The sequence below is a fragment of the Mastigoproctus giganteus genome, chromosome 2 (genome assembly GCF_048544385.1).
Source record: "Mastigoproctus giganteus isolate SK-2022 chromosome 2, ASM4854438v1, whole genome shotgun sequence".
In the NCBI taxonomy this organism is placed as follows: domain Eukaryota; kingdom Metazoa; phylum Arthropoda; class Arachnida; order Uropygi; family Thelyphonidae; genus Mastigoproctus; species Mastigoproctus giganteus.
In genome coordinates, this window is record NC_143576.1 from 94,546,902 (window position 1) to 94,569,466 (window position 22,565).

The 22,565-nt window shown below is 34.0% G+C and overlaps 1 protein-coding gene across 1 annotated transcript in view; it reads right to left on the bottom strand.

Annotated features, from left to right (window-relative positions):
* The window catches only part of LOC150089433 (spectrin alpha chain-like), a 579,218-nt gene that overhangs the window by 118,411 nt on the left and 438,242 nt on the right, over nt 1-22,565 (bottom strand). The window contains 2 exon segments of the mRNA XM_090389473.1: nt 3,657-3,793; nt 9,695-9,771. Coding sequence (XP_090245599.1) covers nt 3,657-3,793; nt 9,695-9,771 — 214 coding nt within the window.

Sequence of the window (22,565 nt, forward strand, 5' to 3'; positions counted from 1 at the left end):
ATATAATTAAAACAATGCATTAAAACTACCTTGGTAGTAGAAATGATGTATGTGCATTACCCATTCATAATTAAACTTCTCCATACTCTCTTAGGCAATTTAGCCAACAACTATCTTTTAGAATTACTTTTATATATTATCAGTTAATCAATTTGTAATTAATTATACCAAGATAATTAGTTATTTACTTTTCACTAAATTACTGATTAATCACAAAAAAAAAAAAAAAACTAATTTAAAAAACAAAAAATGAATGCACCAGAAATGTAACACACTGCATACATAACCTAATTTGTTAATTATGTACTGTAGCTGTTTACAGAAGCTGTATGGTATTAGAAATAAATCAGTTCTTCCTGGATCATTTCTCAAATATACGTGGACTCAATTCTAATCTCAACGATGTCCATTTCCACTTGCAGTCTACCAAATCCCATGTACTTTTTCTGACAGAATCTCAGTTATCAGTTGATTCAACTACTGCTCATCTCAGTTGCCCAAATTATTCGCTGTACGATTCCTTTCACCTCAAAGGTGGTACTTGTGCATACGTCCATTCCGATATTCCCTGTCAAACACTTGTTAATTTGGTATCTCCTCTTTTCGAACTTCTCTGGCTTAAAATCTCTCTACCTCATTGTGTCAAATTCATCTGTTGTCTCTACCGTTCTCCCAACTCCACTAATCACTGGGAGCTCTTTGACTTTCTCTCTTTGCAACTTGACTTTCTCCAGTCCAACTTTCCTAACAGTGAGGTAATTTTCCTTGATGATTTTAATGTTCACAACTCCAGCTAGCTTCCGTTTTCTAGTCACACTGACCCAGCTGGTCAAGATGCTGAGGCTTTTGCAATTTCTAATGACCTTGCACAGATTGTTCATTTACCTACAAGAATACCGGACAATCCCAACCATACAGCCAACACGTTTGATTTTTTTTCTCACAAACAACCCTTCTAAGTACACAGTCGAAGTGAGTGGTCCTTTAGGTATCTCAGATCACAACTTGGTGATTGTCTCTTCTCAAATGGAGCCTTTATCTTGTGGCTATTCCCAACCTCGTACTGTTTAGCATTACAAGAATGCAAAATGGGATGACTTGCAAGATTTCTTTTCTTCTTTTCCTTGGACAGATTACTGTTTCAAAACTTCTGATGTCAACGTTTGCTCAGATCATGTCAGTGAAATTATTCTTGCAGGAATGGAATCCTTTATTCCCCATCCCCACTCCACTTTAAAATCTCATTCTTTATCTAAACCTTGGTTTTCTAATAAATGTGCAAAGTCTGTTCAAGAGAAGAACGTTGCATATCATAATTGGCTTGTTTCCAATTCTTCAGTTTCATTTTCTGCCTACACCAAAGCTCGCAACAATTGTAAAGCTGTTATTAATCAGTCCAAACTAGATTTTGAACAGACTAAGAGTAGAAAACTTGCTCCTTACCTTAATGGTAGCCGAGCATTCTAGTCTCTTGCCAAAGCTATTGCCCACAACTTTTGTCCATCTCTACTCCCATCTCTGTCCAAACCAGGTGGTTCTGTTGTCACTTCAGCCAAGGATAAAGCTGACCTGCTAACATCCCATTTTTCTTCCAACTCATGTATTAATGATCTTGGTAAAACACCTCCCACTATTACCAACATTCTACATTCAATGCCTCCTGTGGTCTTCCATCAAAAGGATGTCTAAAGGATTTTTACGAATCTTGATGCTAAGAAAGCTCCAGGTCCCGATGGTATTTCTCCACTTGTTCTCAAAACCTGTGCTCCTGGACTTACTCCTGTTCTTTGCAAACTTTTTTCACTTTCTTATTCCAAAGGTGTTTTTCCTTCTGCTTGGAAATTTGCTCATATCCAGCCAGTTCCTAAAAAGGGTGACAAGTCCCTCCCATCCAATTATCGTCCCATTGCAATTACTTCTACTCTTTCTAAAGTAATGGAGAAATCAATTAACCGCCAACTCTTAAACTACCTAGAAACCTTCCATCTGATCAACAATCGCCAGTATGGATTCTGTCAGTGTCGATCCACTGGCCATATTCTGGCTTATGTTACCCATTTATGGACTAATTCAATGGAAAAGTTTGGTGAAACACAAACAGTTGCTCTTGACATCTCAAAGGCTTTTGTTCATGTTTGGCATAAAGGTCTTCTAAACAAGCTTCCATCTTACGGTTTGCCAACTGTTTTTTGTAATTGGTTAACCAGTTTTCTCTTTGATCGCTCACTGAGGGTGATGGTAGATGGCTCTCTGTCTTCTAACTTCTCCACCAATGCTGGTGTCCCCCAAGGTTCAGTTCTTTCCCCCACTCTTTTCCTCTTGTATATTAATGACCTTCTTCTATTGACTGGAAATCCTATCCATAGTTTTGCCGATGATAGTACATTGCATTCCACTTTCCATTTTGAAAAACCTTGCCCTGCTCAATCAGCTTCAACTTCTGGAATATCCACTACCAACTGCTTAAATGTCGATCTCCAGGTAATTCTCCAGTGGGGCAAAGACAACTTAGTTGATTTCAATCCTTCTAAAATTCAGTCTTGTCTTATATCTCACAAAAAGGATTCTTCTGCTCCTATGCTTATCTTTGGTGACACTCCGATTTCTAGGCAAAATGCTATCTAAATTTTGAGGATTGCCCTGACTTCTAATCTCTCTTGGCACAAGCACATTACAAATATTGCTTCCTCTGCATCTAAAAAACTTGGTTTTCTCTTTCGCTCTCGGCGTTACTTATCTTCCAAACAGCTGTTCACTCTGTACAAATTGCAAATCTGCCCAACCATGGAATATTGTTCCCACATCTGGGGTGGTGCCCCTAAAACGTCGCTCAGGCTTCTAGATTCCATTCAGAAGGATGGCAGTTTTGTTAATTAATAACTCCTCTCTAACAGTCTCTCTCCACTGTCTGTCTCATAGACGTACTATTTCTGCTGCATGCCTTTCTACAGATACTTCCATGGGCACTGTTCTTCTGAATTGGCTTCTATAATTCCCGTTCTCTCTCTCTTTCAAAACAGTCCGAATACGTGCTGCCATCAGCCAATATCCATTTACTGTCCAACTTCAAACTCACAGAACCAACTTTTCATCTTCCTTGTTTATTCATTCAACTGCCGTTTTCTGGAACAACCTTCCTTCACACGTATTTCCTGAAAATTACAGTCTAGAGAAGTTCAAGTCTAATGTCAACAAATATCTTCTTTTGTCTTCTCAACCTCCAACCCAAGAATGGTACTAAGTACTATAGGTTCTAATACCTCTCATGTTTGGGGTTTTCATAAAAGAATAAAAATAAAATAAAAAAAAAAAAAAAAAACAAATTGTGGGCTTAAGTCTGGCTGCCACAAAGCTTTATATTGTCAGTTTGTAATAACACATCATTTACTTCAGCCTACAAAGTATGCTGGCCACCAAAAAATAACAGAACATATACTAGGGAAGCAAGCTGTCAGCTAAGTTTTTAGAAGCAACATAAATATATCATAATCAGAGTTAATAATCCACAAATAATACATAGAGAACATGCTTTACAACAAATTGAAATGAATCATTTTCTCACACACACAAATTAAATCTTAAGAATGTAAATGTTTCATTTTAGCATATTATATTGTAATTCCTATTTTAATAAACAGAGAAATTCCACTACTCACCTGCCCATCACATCGTCATGTCTTTTAATAATAGCGGGAGTCTGATCATGATTTGCAGCAACCAGCTGATCTTTGAGTTGTGTAATACTCTGAATACCTTCCTGTTCAAATGCTGCCAATCCTGCATCAAAAGTTTCCTAAAAATATATAGAAATCTTCATAATATATAAAACTACTTGCATATGCTACTAAAATTAAAAAACAGACAAAAATATATTTTGCCCAACTGTAACAATGTATGATAATTTTCAACAATCCCAATGTGTTTATATTCTCATCATATATAGTCCCTAAACCTCTTATGATTTATGCTGATGAAAACCAAAGAAGCTATTTCTTGGGTGGTATGGTGCACAGATGAAACCAAAACAAAGAACAGGTGGAAATTTAAGCAATTCAACCTCCATGCTGTAAAATCTCTTTAATTTCTTAAATGAATTACAGTAAGAATTATAATTCTTACTTAACTGCTTTGACTAATTAATTAATCAATAAATAGATCAGCATTAACAGATACATTTAACATATGAATAAATATAATAAAAATAATTATTAACATACCTGAATTACTATCCTTATTAAACTGTCAACTTTGAACACTACAACACAGGCTGATTATTCAGCTATATTTATACAAATGTTAAGTTGCCCTAAAACCAAGGTATGATTGGTACCATAAAACCTTAACCGTAGTTCATATAAATATAGCTGAATAATCTATCTAGCTTAGCGTGTAAAGTTGGTATAATAAGGACAGTAATTTAGGTACACTGGTAATTATTCACTTTTATTGCATTTATTCTACCTAGAAAATTCAACCTAGTATGCAAGCAAATGAACCACAGCTATAAACATATTCTCAAATATGCCATTTGTGTGGGGGGGAGAAACAGAAGAGCTGGTGACACAAAATTATAACTAAATAAATAAAATTATGCAACAAAACAAAGAGACAACACATGAGTCACGTAGAAGTGGCCAGTACGCAGGTATCTTTTCCAATATCTGCTCAGTGAAAAACCTAACCTGCCACCTGCATAGCAAGTTCAGTTTCCTATTAATGATAAAAAACTACCTGCTTCAGCAACACATCACTAACACATTAGTTGCAAAGTGTGAACAAATTTACAAAATTTCTACACTCTATGCAAAAACTGTCAATAAACTTATCTGGGCAATTAAACTTTAGAATGACATTACATGAAATTATTACTAAGTAGGATAACCATCTTCAGACTGGAATTTTGATTCGGTAATATATACAAAGAGAAATTAACTAGATAAGAAGAAATTCAAAGATACAGATTTTAAGAGGTTTTTTTGCAAAGAGATCAAGTTAATTATACAAAGAATGGTTAATGTAGATTTTTGAAACATGAATACAATAAGTTTGGTTGGAACAAATTTTAAATCTTTAAATCAGATTAAATTTTATACTAAATTAATTCCTAAAATAAAACACTTTTCTTAAATTAATATTATATATACATTAAAATAATTTTCCTCCTTGTGATATTTATTCAGCCAATGAGAGAAGAGGGATGCAGGTTATGTGGTAATACATAACAAATACTTGTTTTACTGTGGTAAGACAAGCTTCTGTTTTAGCGTGGTCATGTTAGATAAACCTTGTGCACGCACTTTGTTTATCTAGCATGGACTACGCAGTACCATTCTTGATTTCCATATGTAACGTATTTATGCATTCATAGCTGAGGAAGAGACAGACACACACACACACACACACACACACACACACACACACACACACACACACACACACACACAGTATTGAAAGCTTCTGTAAGTATTTTATTTTATTTTATCAAAAGAAGCGAGAGCAGTGAACAGGGGACAAAGCCCACTATTATATTATTTTTTTAATATATTACATTTTAATGTTTTTGTAATTTTAATATTTTAGTATATATTATATTATTTATTATTATTAGTCATTAATTATTATTATTACTTTTATTATTATTAGTCATATTAATTATTATTATTACTTTTATTATTATTAGTCATATTAATTATTATTATTATCATATTATTATCAGTTGAAGTCACCAGTTATAGAGGTAATGCAGGACATCTGGACAGGAATGCAATTATACTGCAGTCAAGAGCATGGATCTGTTAAGGGACAGTCTTGTCTAACCAATCTGATAGGTTACTATGATGCAGTGACCAAGGAATTGGATGCAATTCTTTTGCAATAATTTTGATATCATATACTTGGATTTCAGGAAGGCCTTTGATACTGTTGCACATAAAAGACTGTTATATAAACTGGAGCAATGTGGCATTAAGGGCAAGTCACTGCTATGGATAAAGGGATGGTTAAGTGGAAGAAGGCAGAGTGCTCATCATTGAGTACTGCTCTTCATGGACTAATGTTATCAGTGCTAGGCCCATTGTTGTTTTCAGTATTAATTAATGATACTGAGGAAGGTATATCAGGCTTAATGTCAAAGTTTGCAGATGATACAAAGGTTGGCAGGGTGATTAACAGTAATTAGAGTGAGCTACTGCAACAAGATCTAAGAAAATTGGTTCAATGGGCTAAGAAATGGCAGTTGAGGTTTAACATTGACAAATGCAAGGTACTGCATATGGGTAGCAGCAATCTCAGAGTAACTTATCAACTATATGGTACTACACTCAGGGTAGTGGAAATTGAAAAAGACTTGGGGGGGGGGGGAATTGTGCAGTCAGATATGAAATTCTCTGAGTGCAAACATGCTGCCAGAACAGTTCATGGGGATTTTGTTAATGACACAGAAGCTCTGCTAGCTGGGATAAAGGAGGTGATTATTCCTTTGTACAAGGCCATGGTTAGGCCACATCTTGAGTATTATAATCAGGTCTGGAAGCCTCACTTTAGGAAGGATGTAAATCTGCTAGAATAGGTACATAGAATGGAAATGAGACTGGTGAGCAGAACAAAGGGGAGCTCTTACCAAAAAAGAGCTTTAGTTCAGCAAATTGCAGCATCTGAAAACTAGGCACCTGCAGGAGACCTGATTGAGGTGTTTAAGGCTTTGAATGGATTGAGTAAACTGAATGTTACTGGCATTCTTCCTCTTGCTGAGACTACACACATGATGGGTCATAAATTTAAGAATTTAAGTTGAGGAAGGATGGTTGCAGGATAGATGTGTGGAAGCTTGCCCTTCAGCCAGCAGGCAGGTGATTGTTGGAACAGGCTTCCATCTGTTGTTGTGGAAATGAACAGTTTGAATAAATTCAAAGAAGAACTAGATAAGTTCTTGGAGGGTATATGGATGGGTGAAGTGTTTTTTGTAATTGGTTATCCAGTTATAAAAAACACTTCACCCATCCATATTAGTTTTTTTTTTTTGTTTGTTTGTTTTTTTATGATGTTGCTATATATGCTTTGCTATTATTATTATACAGGGTCAATATATATAAAGTCCTTGTACAATTTTAAATTTTCATAACTTCCGTTCTATACATGATAAAATCAATCTGTAAAAAACATTAGAAATATAATTTAGTGAAGTTTAGTATGTACTGAGTGATTCATTTATTTTATTGAAGTTTAGCAAAAATTTTATTATTTTTTTTTGCAGAATTAAGCTTGACCAAATGGCTTCAATAGAAGAGAAAGTAAATTGTATGCTGTGGTTCGGCAAGTTAAAGTCTGTAATTGCAGTACAAAAAAGATTTAGAACCCATTACAACAAAGATGCCCCACACAGGAATTCCACAACTAACTGGATGAAAAAGTTTAAAGAAACAGGTTCCATCAATGATAAACCACGATGGTTGTTAATAGTGAGAGTTATTTGGAAATACTACAGAATTACCTTATTCCTGAACTAACATGTTTAGGACTTATAGGTGAGACAGCATTTCAGCCAGATGGTGCACCTTGTCACTTTACTCTCAGTGTTAGGCAGCTTCTGAATGAAAATTTTGCTAACAGATGGATTGTAAGAGGTGGACCGATCTCTTGACCACCGTGTTCACCAGATTTGAGGCCACTGGATTTTTTCCTATGGGGACATGTTAAGACTATTGTTTATTCAACAGAACCTCACTCTTTGACCTTCAGACTAGGATAACTAATGTGATCCAGGGTATTACTGAAAATCAACTGCAAAATGTATTTGTAGCACTTCAGAATTGTATCTCAGTTTGTATACGTAACGACAGTGGACATGTTGAGAATTAACAATCCCAAGAATAAATGTGTATAAGACTGTAATAAATTCTTTCCCCTACCCTTTTTATAGATTGATTTTATCATGTATAAAACGGAAGTTATGAAAATTTAAAACTGCATAAGAACCGTATAATGACCCTGTATATTAATTTAAGAAGTGTTTTACTTTGAGAATTAATTTAGAACAAAATTTAATCTGATTTAAAGATTTAAAATTTATTCCAACCAAGTATTATTGGATTCATGTTTCAAAACCTACATTAACCTTTCTTGGTATCTCTTTTAAAATTTATATCTTTGGATCTCTTTGTATACAGTTAACTTCTCTTTGTATATAATACAGAACCAATATTCCAAGCCCAATGACTGATTTCAACACAGAAATCCAAAACAAAGCCAATTTTTTGGTTTTTGGAACTGTTTAGAAATACTGTATTGTAATAATTGCCCTCTCCAATAAACTAATTAAATAGACTAATTAGAGCAATAAACTAATTAAATTACTAAAGTTACTTAAATTTTGGGTAGTTTCAGAAGATACAAAAAAAAAAAAAAACAAATAAATAACCTAACATGTTTCACCAACAAATAAAATATATTCAACCATTGGGTTTTCTATCTCACACTTAGTACAGACATAATATCCATACAAACTGCCTGCATTAAACTGCAGAAATAGGAAGTGCAAGGATTTTTTAATTATGGAAATTATTTATCAATTACTTGTACATGTATTAACTTAACAAATTAAATATTAATCTCTTTTAATTAAAGTGGTTAAGTTCAAAATTAATTAAAGTAAGAATGCACAGCATAGTTCAAGTAACCTTTCCTATTCTGCTCTTTACAGTCACTGGAAAAGTGGTGTAGAAGTACAACAGAACATCTGAGAATTATCTGCAATTAAAGATATTAAAGAGAGATTTTACTCTGTGCAGGTTGAAGAGCTTATATTTCCATATTTCCACTTGTTCTCCAGACTACAGCTAAGTATCACTAAAATGCTAAATACTGAAATTAGGCATATTACAAAGATTTTGCCAAAAGTGACAATGAAAAACTGTATAGTACATTTGGTTCAAAAATTATGAAATTTACTATTCTTAACTCTAACAAGTGTTCTTGAATTTTAATTGAAATCCATTCTGATAAATTATTCCCATACAATCCAGCGTTCTGCACCTCCTTCCATCCTAACCATTATATCAATTATTTAAGAGCTTCGTGATTTTAACCATTTTTTAAATTTATTTATTTAATGGTACATCCAATGGAAATAAAAGACAAGCTACTAACTAAGCTAGAGTACTTTCAGACATGTTTTCATTCATTCTTGTCTTGTGAGTCATTATTTCCTCCCAGAGTGTATTATTTTTTACCAAATCTGAAACATCATATATTCTAGTTGGAATAAATAATGTTTATTTGTTTCTCCAACCCTTGCTGTCAACAGTATTTTGTATTTACTTGTAATCAATGGATTTTAAAATGTATCAAGGGCCATATGGAAGACCATACCAGTAGTGTTTACTGTATTGGTAGGTTCTTCCAAATGATATCTGGAAGGCCCTACCAATACAGTACTTGAGAAACACTACTGGTATGATCTTCCATATGGCCCTTGATAAAAATTAATTAAATTAAGAATTTAAATTCCTCATTTAAATTCCTCAGGCTCTGCAATTTATTTCTGTGGAGAGCAGGAAAGGGAAACAAAAATATAATTTAAGCACAACCATTCTTACTATCTGTGACAATAAGGTCATTATACAGAAACGTCATTTATAAAATCCTGTTGCCAGCTAGCCATACGCAAGATTTTAAAGTTATTTACATGTATACATACCTGTTTGGTCAAAAGTGTCTGAACAGATGAAAGATCCCGTCCATAATCTTCAGAACGAACATGCACCTCTTTATCAGCTGGAAGGGTAAAAAAAAAAGAGAGAGAGACTGATTTACTAAGTTAGAAATACAGAAAAAATTTTTTTCTCAGAAACGCTATGAAATACGCATAGTAAATATTAATTAAATGGTAAAATTGTTTAAATCCAAAAATTTACTATCGATTATTTATTGCTGGCTTCCTTTTTTTAAAATATTACTAGGGAAGCATAGTAAAATGTAAAGTGAAATTTAACACTTTAGAGTTCTTATTTTTTACTATCATTTAAACAGCATATACAGTTTTCCATAAAATAATGATGGTATTTAAATTTTAAATTTATCCCATTTATGGAATTCAGTTACCTAAAAAAAAAGAATTCTCAGCTCCACTCACTCACACTGTTTTGTGCACATCTCACAGCTGTTCTGCTAGCCATTATGGCAGTTCAAAGATGATAACAAATCAACAGAAAGTATAGTGTTTTAAAGCATGCTTAAATTTTAATTTCTGATCCAAGGCCAGTGCAAATCTAGGTGTAAATAACAATCTAAAACATGTAATGATAAATGTATCAAGTAATACTGGTAATTTAAAGAGGCTCTGAAGAGCATTGAGAAATATAAATCTAGTAGACAGCTCGAAAACAGCTGACCACATTTGTGTGATGTCCTTATGCAAGCCTAAAAAAAGACTACCTGGGAAAGGCCTGGGTTGGGAATTCCATAGTCTACTGTCCATAAGGTGCTTCTGACAAAATTCATAATACAAGTCTGTTAAGCTGCAGATGGAACAATACCTGAAGCTAATAGAAAACCATGCTTTGAATTTGCTGCACTGATGAAAACTGAGCAAAGCTGAATTTTCTGATGAAGCAATATTCCTCATATGACAACTGTAAGCAAGCAAAACTGTCACACTTTGCATTCTACTTCACCTAACAAATACCAATGAGTAGATGTTTCTAATTAACAAAAAAAGAGAGAAAAAAACATGATATTTTCTTCAATAGACTTTATTTCTGTGCCACAAACAAATCGTGCCACAATCAAACAATTCCATACTTAATAATTAAGGTGATGGCTGCACTGAGGGAAAAACTATCCACCAGACCAAATCTATTGGTAACGCTCTGGTAGACATTCAAATCAAGCTGTTATATAAAATCACTACCTCCATTCTTCAAGCTGTAACTGGAGGAAGTCCAAATTGTGTGTGTGTGTGTGTGTGTGTGTGTGTGTGTGTGTGTGTGTGTGTGTGTGTGTGTGTGTGTGTGTGTGTGTGTGTGTGTGTGTGTGTCATACCTAAAAAAAAAAAAAAATTTAATTCATACGTTCCCTAATTTTTATGTCATCTACATCGTTGCATTGTGAACAGTCAAAACACTGGAACAAACTTATCTGTTAAAAAAAACTAATATGCCCAAAAACTTTTTTTAATCCATTATACAAGTATGCATGGTCTCCATTCCAAATTTGATGAGTTTCCATTTTTCCTACAATTTGCTAAGTCCCTTCTCTTAAATCTTTTCTTAAAAAATTTCAATTACAGGAACTCCCCGACTTATGGAAATTCAACTTTTCAACTTTACATAAGTTTTACCCGGTACATGCAAACTTAAAAAAATCGTGGAAACGTATTTTGCATCCTGTAGGAATAATTGGAGATATCGTGAAAATATCCCAATAACACTGGGTTTGTTTGTTTGTTTGTTTTTTTTTTTTTTTTGTAATTCGTTCCAAGTCCTTGGAAGTTGAAAATTCTGCTATATTACTAAACTATTTATCTTTCTAAAAGGTCATATTTATAATGGAAATTGCACTACCCTTTTATCGTTATCATATGTTCCCGTTATAAGAATCAATTTTGAATGCCTTTGTGATATTTTTTTAAAGCACGTTTCTGGCGGTCACGACCATAAAACAATTTGCACTTTCCGGTTTACTGGGCTTTTCTGTTCGTGCATCTAATTATAAATGGGTAGTAAACTCGATCTTATCGCATTTGCGATAATACCAATAACTGCAATTGTGTGGGTTTTTACACTATTATGGTGAAATGTGTTCCCCTTCACCGAAATCTTCAATCAGAAAAAATACAAACTTTCAGAAACTTCTCTTCATTTCTACTTACATATTACAATGATGAAGGGAAAGTGACCAACGAAAAGTACAAGTGGTGGTAGTGCCAGGAAACAAAACAAAATTGATTTAGAAATAAAGATGAAAATGATTAAGAAGTACAAAACAGGACAAAGTTTGTCATCTATTGCAAGGGAATTAGTTCTCGCTGCTTCAACAGTGAATACTATTTTAAAGGACAGTGCACGCATAAAGGAACATGTCAAAGGATCAATGCACTTAGGATCAACAGTGATCACAAAACAGCGTTCAGGTGGTGCTATATCGAAGCTGGAACAGCTGTTAATAATATGGATTGAAAATCAGATTCAGAAGCTAGTGAACGAGTCCAATGACCATTCAAGCAAAAGCAACAAGTATTTATAAAGACAAGATAAGCACGGCGAATCCCAACCCAAGGTCGTGGCAAGCAACAGGTGATTTAATAGGTTTGAGCATCACGCTGGTTTCCACGTTAAAGTATGCAGTGAAGTCACCAGTGCCGATTCTGCAGCTGCAGAGAAATTTTGTGGTGTTGGAAAAAATTATTGATGAAGGCAGCTATTTGACGCAGCAAATTTTTAAAGTTGATGATACTGCTCTGTATTGGAAAAAAAAATGTCAGATCGAACATACATTGCCAAAGAGGAAAATACAATGCCAGGTTTCAAGGCTTCAAAAGATAGAGCCACACTCTTGTTTGGGGCTAATACAGCAGGATATTACAGATTAAAACCACTGTTTGTGTACCATTCTGGAAATCCTCATACATTTAAGGGCATCAATAAAGCCACCCTACACATGCATTTCCAATCGAAACAGAGAACACGGATAACAATATCTCTCTTTGAGGATTGGTTTAAATGCTGCTTCATTCCCGAGGTTGAAAAATATTGTAAAGTCAACGACGTTCATTTCAAGATTTTGCTTCTATTAGATAATGCTCCTGAACATCCTACGCATTTAGATGATTTCAATTCGAACATGAGTCATATTTCTACTGCCAAACACAACTTCACTCATCCAACCTATCAGGACATTATTTTGAATTTAAAAGCATACTATTTACGCACAACATTTGCTCAGGCATTGTCTGCAATAGACGGTGAGAAAAATTTTACGTTAAGAGACTTTTGGAAATCTTACAATATTTACCACACTATCTTAAACATTAATATGGCCTGGGTGGAAATTACTAAAAGTTGTTTAAATGGCGCATGGAAGAAAATATGCTCATGGCATGTAAAAGGCTTCAAAGGATTTGAAAAAGATGAATCATATGAAGCAGTTACAGATAAGATTGTAAAGGTTGCAGAGCTACTTCAGTTGGAGGTTGATGCCAAAGATGTGGAATCGTTAATAGAGGAAGAAGAGAAGGAATTATCTAATGAAGAACTTATTGACTTGCAAGCAGCGATAGTAAATGCTGACAAGACTCAAGATGAACCAAATGAGAAGCCAATCATCACCAGAGAGGTGGCAATGCAATTTCGTGAAATTGCATTGACAATGGTGAGGTTTGAGAAGTGGATCCTGACAGCGAATGATTTTTAAAAGTTAATGGAGAGGTGAATGATATGCTTGCTTGCTACAAAGAAAAGAAAAAAGCCACCATACAGTCATCCATTAATATGTTCTTTCATAAGGTTGAGTGGCTTCTAAATCTCCACAGCCCTCAACCTCTGAAGCGGCATACTTATCAGCTGAAGATGCCGATTCTGGCAACGATGCTCAAGAGGTAAAACTTACTGAAATTATGCACGTCTCCTCTCTTTTTTTGTAATTTTATAATTTAAAAATTTTTTTAAATTGCACACTTTTGTAATTTTTCCTGTGCATGAGATAAAAAATTGAATAAATAATTCTATATACATGTTCGTCGACCATTTCAATTTTGATTCAATCAATTCAGCTAGCACAGTTGCGAGTGCTGCACAACACAAGCATGGGGAAAATCCCTGACTTATTTAGCTTTCCGAGGAACGCAACCCTTATGTAAGTCGGGGAGTTCCTGTACTTATTGGCTCAAACATCATTCATCTCATTTGTCCTAATTATTCATTCTACGATTCCTTTTGACTTTACTGTTAAGTACAGGCATATTGATTTGTGAAAACAGAGGAAGTAGCTGAATCACATTGCAAATTACCTGAATGCAATTACATTGTTTATATATGTAGTTTGGAACCTTAATAACTAATGACTGGTATTAATCACTTACTTACTGAAGATAAATCCTATTTTCCTGTTTTGGAATATAAAATTTACTAAGTAGGGCATTAATTTGGCATCATTTTCAAAGCCATTACAAAGCCAAAAAAAAAAAAAAAATGGGAAGGGAGTAAATAACCTTCACCTAGGAAGATCTGAGTTATGGATTTGAAACTTCGCTGGCAATTACATTCTTCTCTATATCTTCTAGAGCTACACATTTTTTCCATCTGTGGATTTGAGCAGAAACCAGACTTCCATTTCATTAATTACCTCCCCATCAGTCTGATATCTGTGGCTCCATAATGGTTTCTTTATCTTAAGGAAGAGGAAGAAGTCTGAAGGTGAGAGGCTGGGAAAATAAGGTGAGTGCTGGACATTTTAAAAACCACACCTGATTGTAAATCTAATGCAAGAGCAGCCTTGTGAGCAGGAGCACTGTTGGCAAGGAAGCAGACACCTTTGGATAGCTTCCTGCATCTCTTCAAGTTGATAGCCTCTCAACTTTCCCAGGAGGTTTCTGTAGTACTCCCCAGTAGTGTTGTTGCCTTTTGGGGAGGGAGATTTCTAAGGATGGTGCGTTTAGTCTCAAAAGACTCACAACATGGCCTTTTTGGCAGGCAATTGAAAATTGGCTTTTTTGGGTGTTTGCTCATCTGCTTTGTTTCTGAGTGATAGTGATGTATACCTACCGTTCGTTCATCCATCCATCATCATAATTAGGTCAAAAAAAAAAAAAAAAATCACCAAAATTCTCAATAAAGCACTAATAATTATGCAGAACACTCTTTGCTGTTGAGCAGCTAGTCCTTAAAGACAGATGTGTGACTATAAATTTTATATTAAATGCAAAAGGTTCCTGCCTATGTCTATAGTGGAATCCCAAATATTTTAATTTAAATATTTTAAATAAAATTTTTATTTAGAAACAATATCAAAAAATATCATATAGAGCAGAGGTTCCCAAACTTTTTTGGTTCACACCACCCTTAGTATTTCAGTAATTTTTTCATGGTGCCCTAGGCCAAAAGAAATACCTAACAGTTCTGTTTATTAAGAAGTTAGGTCCAAACAACTTAATAAGCAATGTTGAAACTGTGAACTATCTAGAGCTAGTAGTTTGTGCAGTGTCTGAATGGTGTCAAGTATCACTGTGTTTTCTCGAAAATTTAAAATATCCTGCAGCGCACAGTTTTGTAACCGCTGATATAGAGTAAACTCCAGCACTAAAAGCAAAATAGCACTTATAGTGCTATTTTGCTTTTAGTGCACTTTTCTTCCATCTGTGAAATAAGGTGGAGGGGGAATCTCATGCTTATAGTGCTCTTTGAACCAATCCCTTCAAATTCACTATAACAAGAATTTACTGTATTTTGATATTTATTGTAAGCATTGAAGCTATTATGATTATATTTTATTATGACTAAATTAAGCTATTATGATTATATTTTAAAAATTACATTTTTTAGTAAAACAAAACGAGAAAAATAACAAAATTTACGGACTAATGCAGGGGTCGCCAACCTACGGCCCGTGGGCCAGATCCTGCCTGTGAGACAATTTTATCCACCTCATCAAAATTTATTCTATAGAAATCTTTTTTGGAAAAGATTTCTTTTCCAAAAAAAAAAAAAATCTCGCATTTTCAACGGCCATGTTAATAAATATTTTGATTCCAATCACATCAAAAGACCTATGCAATTTCATTGTGTTATTCACCAGCAATCATTGTGTGGTACAATTTTGTCTTCAACTCAATCATGTCGACTATAATTAGAATTGTGAATTTTATACACAGAAATGGCCTGAACCATCATCAGTTTAAAATTTACTTGGAGCAAATCGAAAGTGAATATGCCGATTTGTTGTACCATACGGAGGTAAGATGGTTGAGTCGTAGTAATGTGTTAAAAATATTTTTTTTAACTCCGAACCAAAATAGACATAATTATGAACGAAAAATTAAAACTGGTCCCAGAACTAACAGACTAAATGGTTATGGGAACTTACATTTTTAACAGATATTTGTGAACATCTGAATACATTGAATAAAAAACTCCCAAGTTGCGACCAACTTGTAAATGACTTGTACTACAATATTAAAGCATTTCAGACAAAATAAGAATCATTTAAAAATCAAATTGAACAAAATTTTTCCCATTTTTTTTGTTGTGAAAGTTTATATAATAATATGCCCAATTGTGATTTTTCTACCAACAATTTTGTCCGAAATCTTGAATTATTGATGGTAGCATTTGTTGATCGATTTGTTGATTTCGAAAACAATAGAAATTTATTTACATTATTTCAGAATCCATTTGATGTAAATGTGTTTCACAAATAGGTAAAGATCTACAATTAGAAATCATAGATTTTTAAAGTAATGATAACCTGAAAACATTATTGAAAAATGAAACATTAATTAACTTTTATAAAACTTCAACAGAAAATGAATTTCCAGAATTAAAAAAATTAGCAAGAAGAATAATTTCTATTTTTGGTAGCACTTACCTATGTGAACAAATATATTCAAAAATGAAATATATAAAATCCAAGCATCGATCAAAAATGACAGATGAACATTTGCAAAACTTGTTAAGATTGGGAACTTTACTATTTAACCTAACAATTCAATTATTGCTAAATCAAAACAACTACAAACATCTCATTGATTTGCTATTTCTGTAATATCAAATGTGATTATAACAATAAAAATTGTGATTTTTGATATGACTATGGCTTTATTTACAATAAATATCCCACGTTTATAATTTTTTATAGTTTTTCTATCTTGTACACCCCGTTTGACCTGGTGAAGTTGCTAAAATTGCGTTTTTGGTTTACAGTGCTTTTAGTCATCAAAATTGCGCTAACTTCAGCTTGTTATGAAGTTTGTTATGAATTTTCTATGTGGCCCTCCGATGAAAAAGGTTGGGGACCCCTGGACTAATGCATAGTTCCTGGAGATATTTTGGCAGTAATCGAGTTAATCCAATTATGGCTAATAAGATTCATTGTATTTCAGCTGATGATCCTGGGTTGAGGTTCCATTTCACTGTCAATAAAATGGTGAGAAGATCACAAAAAACACACAATTTTAAAAAATACAAAATTTACATGGAGGCGCTTGTCTCATGTACTACTAACAAGCTGTTTTATAACTGACATACACATAACCTGTATCACCCCACAACAAGTGACTATACACTACACAGTCCCATGTCATTATTTTAAAAATTGAGGACTGACATTTCTCTGGAACTGTTACTCTTTCTCAAACTATACAAGAGTTTTTTTTTTTTTGTTTGTTTGTTTTTTTATTGTAAAATTTTAAAGTAAAAAATATAAGCAATCAATAATGACAAACACTGCATGCACAAATGAAATACAGAGTAAAAAGTACAAAGCTTAAAAAATAGGAATGAAAAGAAGATTCTGAAAATTTATTTGTTTTTTATGATTGAAGTTTCATGGAAGGGGAAACACATTTCACCATAATGTAAAAACCCACAGAATTTCAGCTATCCGTATTATTGCAAATGCAATAAGATCAAGTTTACTACCCATTTATAATTAGATTAAATTAACAGAAAAGCCCAATAAACTAGGAACTGCAAATTGTTTTTATTGTAGTGACCTACAGAAATGTGCTCCTCCTGCTCACGCTTCCCGCCTCACAAAATTTCTCTTCGAACAGAAAAATGTGAGCTGAAAACATGAGTCGACCTACAATATCATCTATTATCTTGTGAATAAGAGAGAGAGAATGACAACAGTGTGCCTCCGACCAATACAACTACAGTAAATAGGAACCATAGCTCTCACACATTTGGCATTTTTTAAGCTTCATAAACTAGTATGTATTGCTACGCAGCTCGCTACATTCAGCTTGGTGCTGGGTTTTGCATTCACCTGGTGTTACCTCCAGGCGAAATCGTGCATGAGCCAACATGAAAATCACATTATTCCCTAGTATATCAGTCACATTGGAGCAAATTAGCATTCCGAAAATGCGCCTTACAGCAGAACTGACTGTATATTAACTCAAAAACTAGCCAACACAGAGTGAGAGTATTAAAAAGAATACATTTGTCTCTCAGAGTAGTCTGCATTTAAGAGAAAGATGGTACTTGTGCTTAATTCCATTCTGATATTCCTTATCAAACTTCTAATCTAGAATCATTTCCTTTTGTTCTCCTCAGGCTTAAAATCTCCTTATGCCATTCTGTAAAATTTACTTGGTGCCTTTATCGTTCTCACAACTCTAAATCATTCAGAACATACTGACATGTTTGGAAATGACTTTCTCTAATTTAACTTTTCTCAACAGTGAAGTAATTTTCTTAGGTATTTCTAATATAGTTAACCTTGATATTCATAGACTTAATATTCAGATTATTTGCAGCTTGTCTTTGTATAGATGATTTTGCATATTAACAGATTATATCTTTCATGGTTTCAATTATTCACTGTAAATTATTGCAAGTCTGTGTTATATCTCTAGCATATATATATAAGGAAAGTTATAATAATTAAGCAAGCGAAAGAGCCTGACAAATATTTTTATTCTATATACTTTTGTATCCTTTGTTGGACTTCTCTCAGTTTTTGATTCGACGTATTTCTGCAAGCAAATATTTTTGAACATGAACTGCACTTAAGTACAAATGTCATATATCTTTTATAACACTAAACAAATTTTAGGTGACATCTTGTTATGGGCATGAAAGTAAGTTTACTTAACAGATTTTTAGCGCTAAACACTGAAATAGTGCTTAAAATGGCAGCAGTGCTTTTTTTGTAAAAAAAATAGGTGCCAGTACTCATTCTTTGCTATCAGGAAAAATTGAAAATTAAAAGGATATGAAAAAAAGTGCTCTAAAAATTTTTTTTTCTGATATTGTTACTTTAGTAATGTTTTTAGAATAAGAACAACAAATTAAGTATATTAACACAGTTTATTAAGCATAAATTTATTACTCAAGTATATAAAAAAATAAGTAAAATGTGCATAAAATAATAACATAAGTAAAAATAATTTCGTGATAAAGTTTTTGTAGAATATTCCAAACTTTTATTAAGTTCTCATCCGACACCCTATGCCAAGGGTCAGCAACCTTTTTTGAGTGAAGAGCCATTTTTGATCTAATTAAAAAAAAAGAGAGAATCCGAAGAGCCGCACCTCAGCTCAAGCTGGGAGGAATGAAGGGAGGCGAGAGTTTTTTAAGAAATGTAAAATAGAGTGGGAAGGTGTTTATTAAAAAATATATTTTGAAATATTATTTATTAATACTGAAAAAACGTAACAAACATCCAATTAGGTACAAATTAATGCGACTTGATGCTGAGAGACTCGCTCACTTCTTGAGCGAGTCTCTGAACATTATGCGAGTATGTCGTAATTAAACATGCTGAGCTTTAAACATGCACGCATTGTTCAGACGACAGTTTCTTGATTTATTTTTAATATAGTTCATGTTCAAAAATATTTGCTTACAGAAATATGTCGAATCAAAAACTGAGAAGTCCAAACGCAAATATTTTGAAATTTACATGAGTCCGGTAAGCTACTCCAAGCATCAAACACAATTTGTCTGCATTTTAAACTCATCTATCACCGTCCATTTGTGTAGAATTGCAAGGGTAGCCTTTTGCCTCTCCAAATCCTCAATTTCAAGTTTTAAGGCATTTTATTTGCACTCCACATGTCCTTGATTTTTAAGTCCTCTTAACTCCATTTCAAATTTGTGCTTCATGTGAGCTATAAAGTTAAAGAACCGCAGTTACGTGTTATGTGATTGAGGTGTATAAAGCCTTGAATGGTTTGAGCTTGCTCAATGTTGATGGGATTCTTCCTCTTGCTCAGAATAATCGCCTGAGAGGGCATAAATTCAAATTGAGGAAAGACAGTTGTAGGATAGATGTGCGGAAGTTTGCCTTTAGCCAGCAGGTGGTTGATTGCTGGAACAAACTTCCATCTGTTGTTATAGAAGTTGATAGCTTAAATAGATTCAAGGCAGAACTTGACAAACATTTGGAGTGAGTGGATGGGTGAAATAAGGGTGGGGTTTTTTTTTTTTTTTTTTTGGCTGATGCAATATAAGCTTGCTTTCTTGCATCATGTGCCTTTGCTACTGCTAATGCTAAAAGAGCTGCATGCGGCTCGTGAGCCAAGGTTGCCAACCCCTGTCCTATGTCGAGTTCTTTTCTTCCTCTTTGTGTGTCGGTTGTTGAATGACGTTTCAGAAGCAGCCATGAATCGACATATTTTGCTGGATCGAAGCGGGTCAGTGGTGGGCCTACAATTTTAAGAAACAGTAGTGAAGAAACTGTTTTTGTCATCAACGAAGGGCTGGTTGGGTTGACAATCAGATTCATTTGTGAAAATCCTTGTTCACATTCACTCAATGAAATTAGTATCATACTCCGAGCATTCGTCAAATTCTTCAATTTTTCCAAAACCGTCTTATCAATTAGGTATCCACGAATTGCATATCTTTCATTTAACTGTAACCTAATTGACAATTTTCTAACTTCGCTTTCACCAAATTACAATTCATGTTTAGAAGGATTATACTTTCTTTGTCTTTGTTTTCCATCTCTCGTCATGGGTATTGTCACTAGCTCTTAAATTTGAATTTTTTCCTTTCTTTTCTTTTGAAAATGTCCAAAATGTCGGTGTCATTCGGATATTCAGGTTCTGTGACCATGTAAACAGAGATGGGAAAAATTTACGGAAAAATGTGGATAACGCACTTCCGCGAAACAACAGATGATTATTTGTCGGGGTAAAAGAAAATTACTTTTCTAATTCTCAAACGGGGCGCTTACAGTTGATTCACAGAGGTGTCCAACCGCAAGGAAAGTGAACTAAAACAGCATTTTAAAATTTGTTATTTATGAAAAATATTCTCATTAAATGTTTTGTTCAGTAAATGTAATTGTTGTATTTAATAAAATTTTCGAATATTTCTTTTGAATTTTTTTGAATATGGCCACTGTACGGGAAAAGGTTGGACACCACTGCAGTAGATGGGCCAGAGCCCATTGGGAATACACCTTGATCTGCTCACTCTTGATTAGCACGACTCCTCCGCATGTGAGACAGATGGTTGGATAGGTGTTACCAGATACCACTAAGTTGTAGAATGCTTTAGCTCTCTTAATTCACACAGCAAGACTAATTGCCTAAATTGCCTAAAGGCTAGAAATGCAAAAAGTGCATACCATGTTAATTCTCTCTAATCCGTTCACTAAATGAAAATTTTCTTTGCTCAACGGAAAGTATTTTAAATGTAACTTCCAAAGGGAAATCAAAATAATTCACTATAAAAAGACTTTGTTAAACAGAGGTCCGACTGAGTTTTTTAGAATTATAAAAATGGTAATACAGTTTTATATAGAAATATCTTAACAATAGACAGTAAAAAATGCAAATTTAGTTAAATAATTTTAAGCTTATTTGAATAGTAGGTAAACATGTAAAAAACATTTACGGAATATTACAAATTTCAAAGTGCACACTGCATCCAAATGTCACACGTCGCTGTTAATAAAGGTGCCGGTATGCAGTACCGTTGCATACCGTCTCAAAAAAAGCACTGCATGGCAGTAAGATGTAGCTACGAGCATACCTGTATCAAACATGGAACCCTTTCGCCTTTCACTTGTATTCAGCTTCAAGAGCATCCCTTTTCACCTGCCAACAACAATTGGCTAACGTGGCAGAACTCCATTTGCTTTTGTATCTTTGTTCTATCACTGCAATATCTTGATTGTGATCACCACGTTCATCGCTGATGACACCACAGTTTAGTGAGAAGAAATCCAGGTGTGAGTTGCAAGAAATGCTGCACCCCATTTTTTCGTAAGAAGTAATGAGATCTTTCACAAGCTTCCTCTAATTGCCAGCTTTAACATTTCCTAAAAAATAGGTTGAAATATTTCGAAAAGCTTTTCACGCTGATTTCTCACTATCACTAAGGACACATTCGAAGTGTTCATCTTTGAAGAGTTGCCTTATTTTTTGGACCAATGAAAATTCCTGCCTTAATCTTCTTTGTACTAAGTCTTGAGAATTTTTCTTGCAAGTTTGTGAATGCAGGACTGTTCACTACCAAAGCTTTCATGAAATTTTTCATGAGCCCCAGTCTGATGTGGAGTGATGGAAGCAAAACTTTATTTGGATCTACCAGAGGTTCAAATTCTACATTTTTCATTCAAGGTGTTAATGATTTTCATTGAGGCCAACTTGTCTTCTCGTAGTGCATATCTTTGCCATGACTATTCCACTTGCAAAGAAAGCAACAATACTTAGTGCAACCCTTTTGTAGTCCTAATAAAATGGCAATTACCTTTAAATCACCACATATCTGCCACTCATGCTTCTGATAGAGTATACCTAAGAAGATGTTCTCCATGTTTGCATATGTTTCTTTTTTGTGGATGGCATATGCAAGAGGTATTGGAATATAATTCCATTGTGTGATAACACAGCCTTA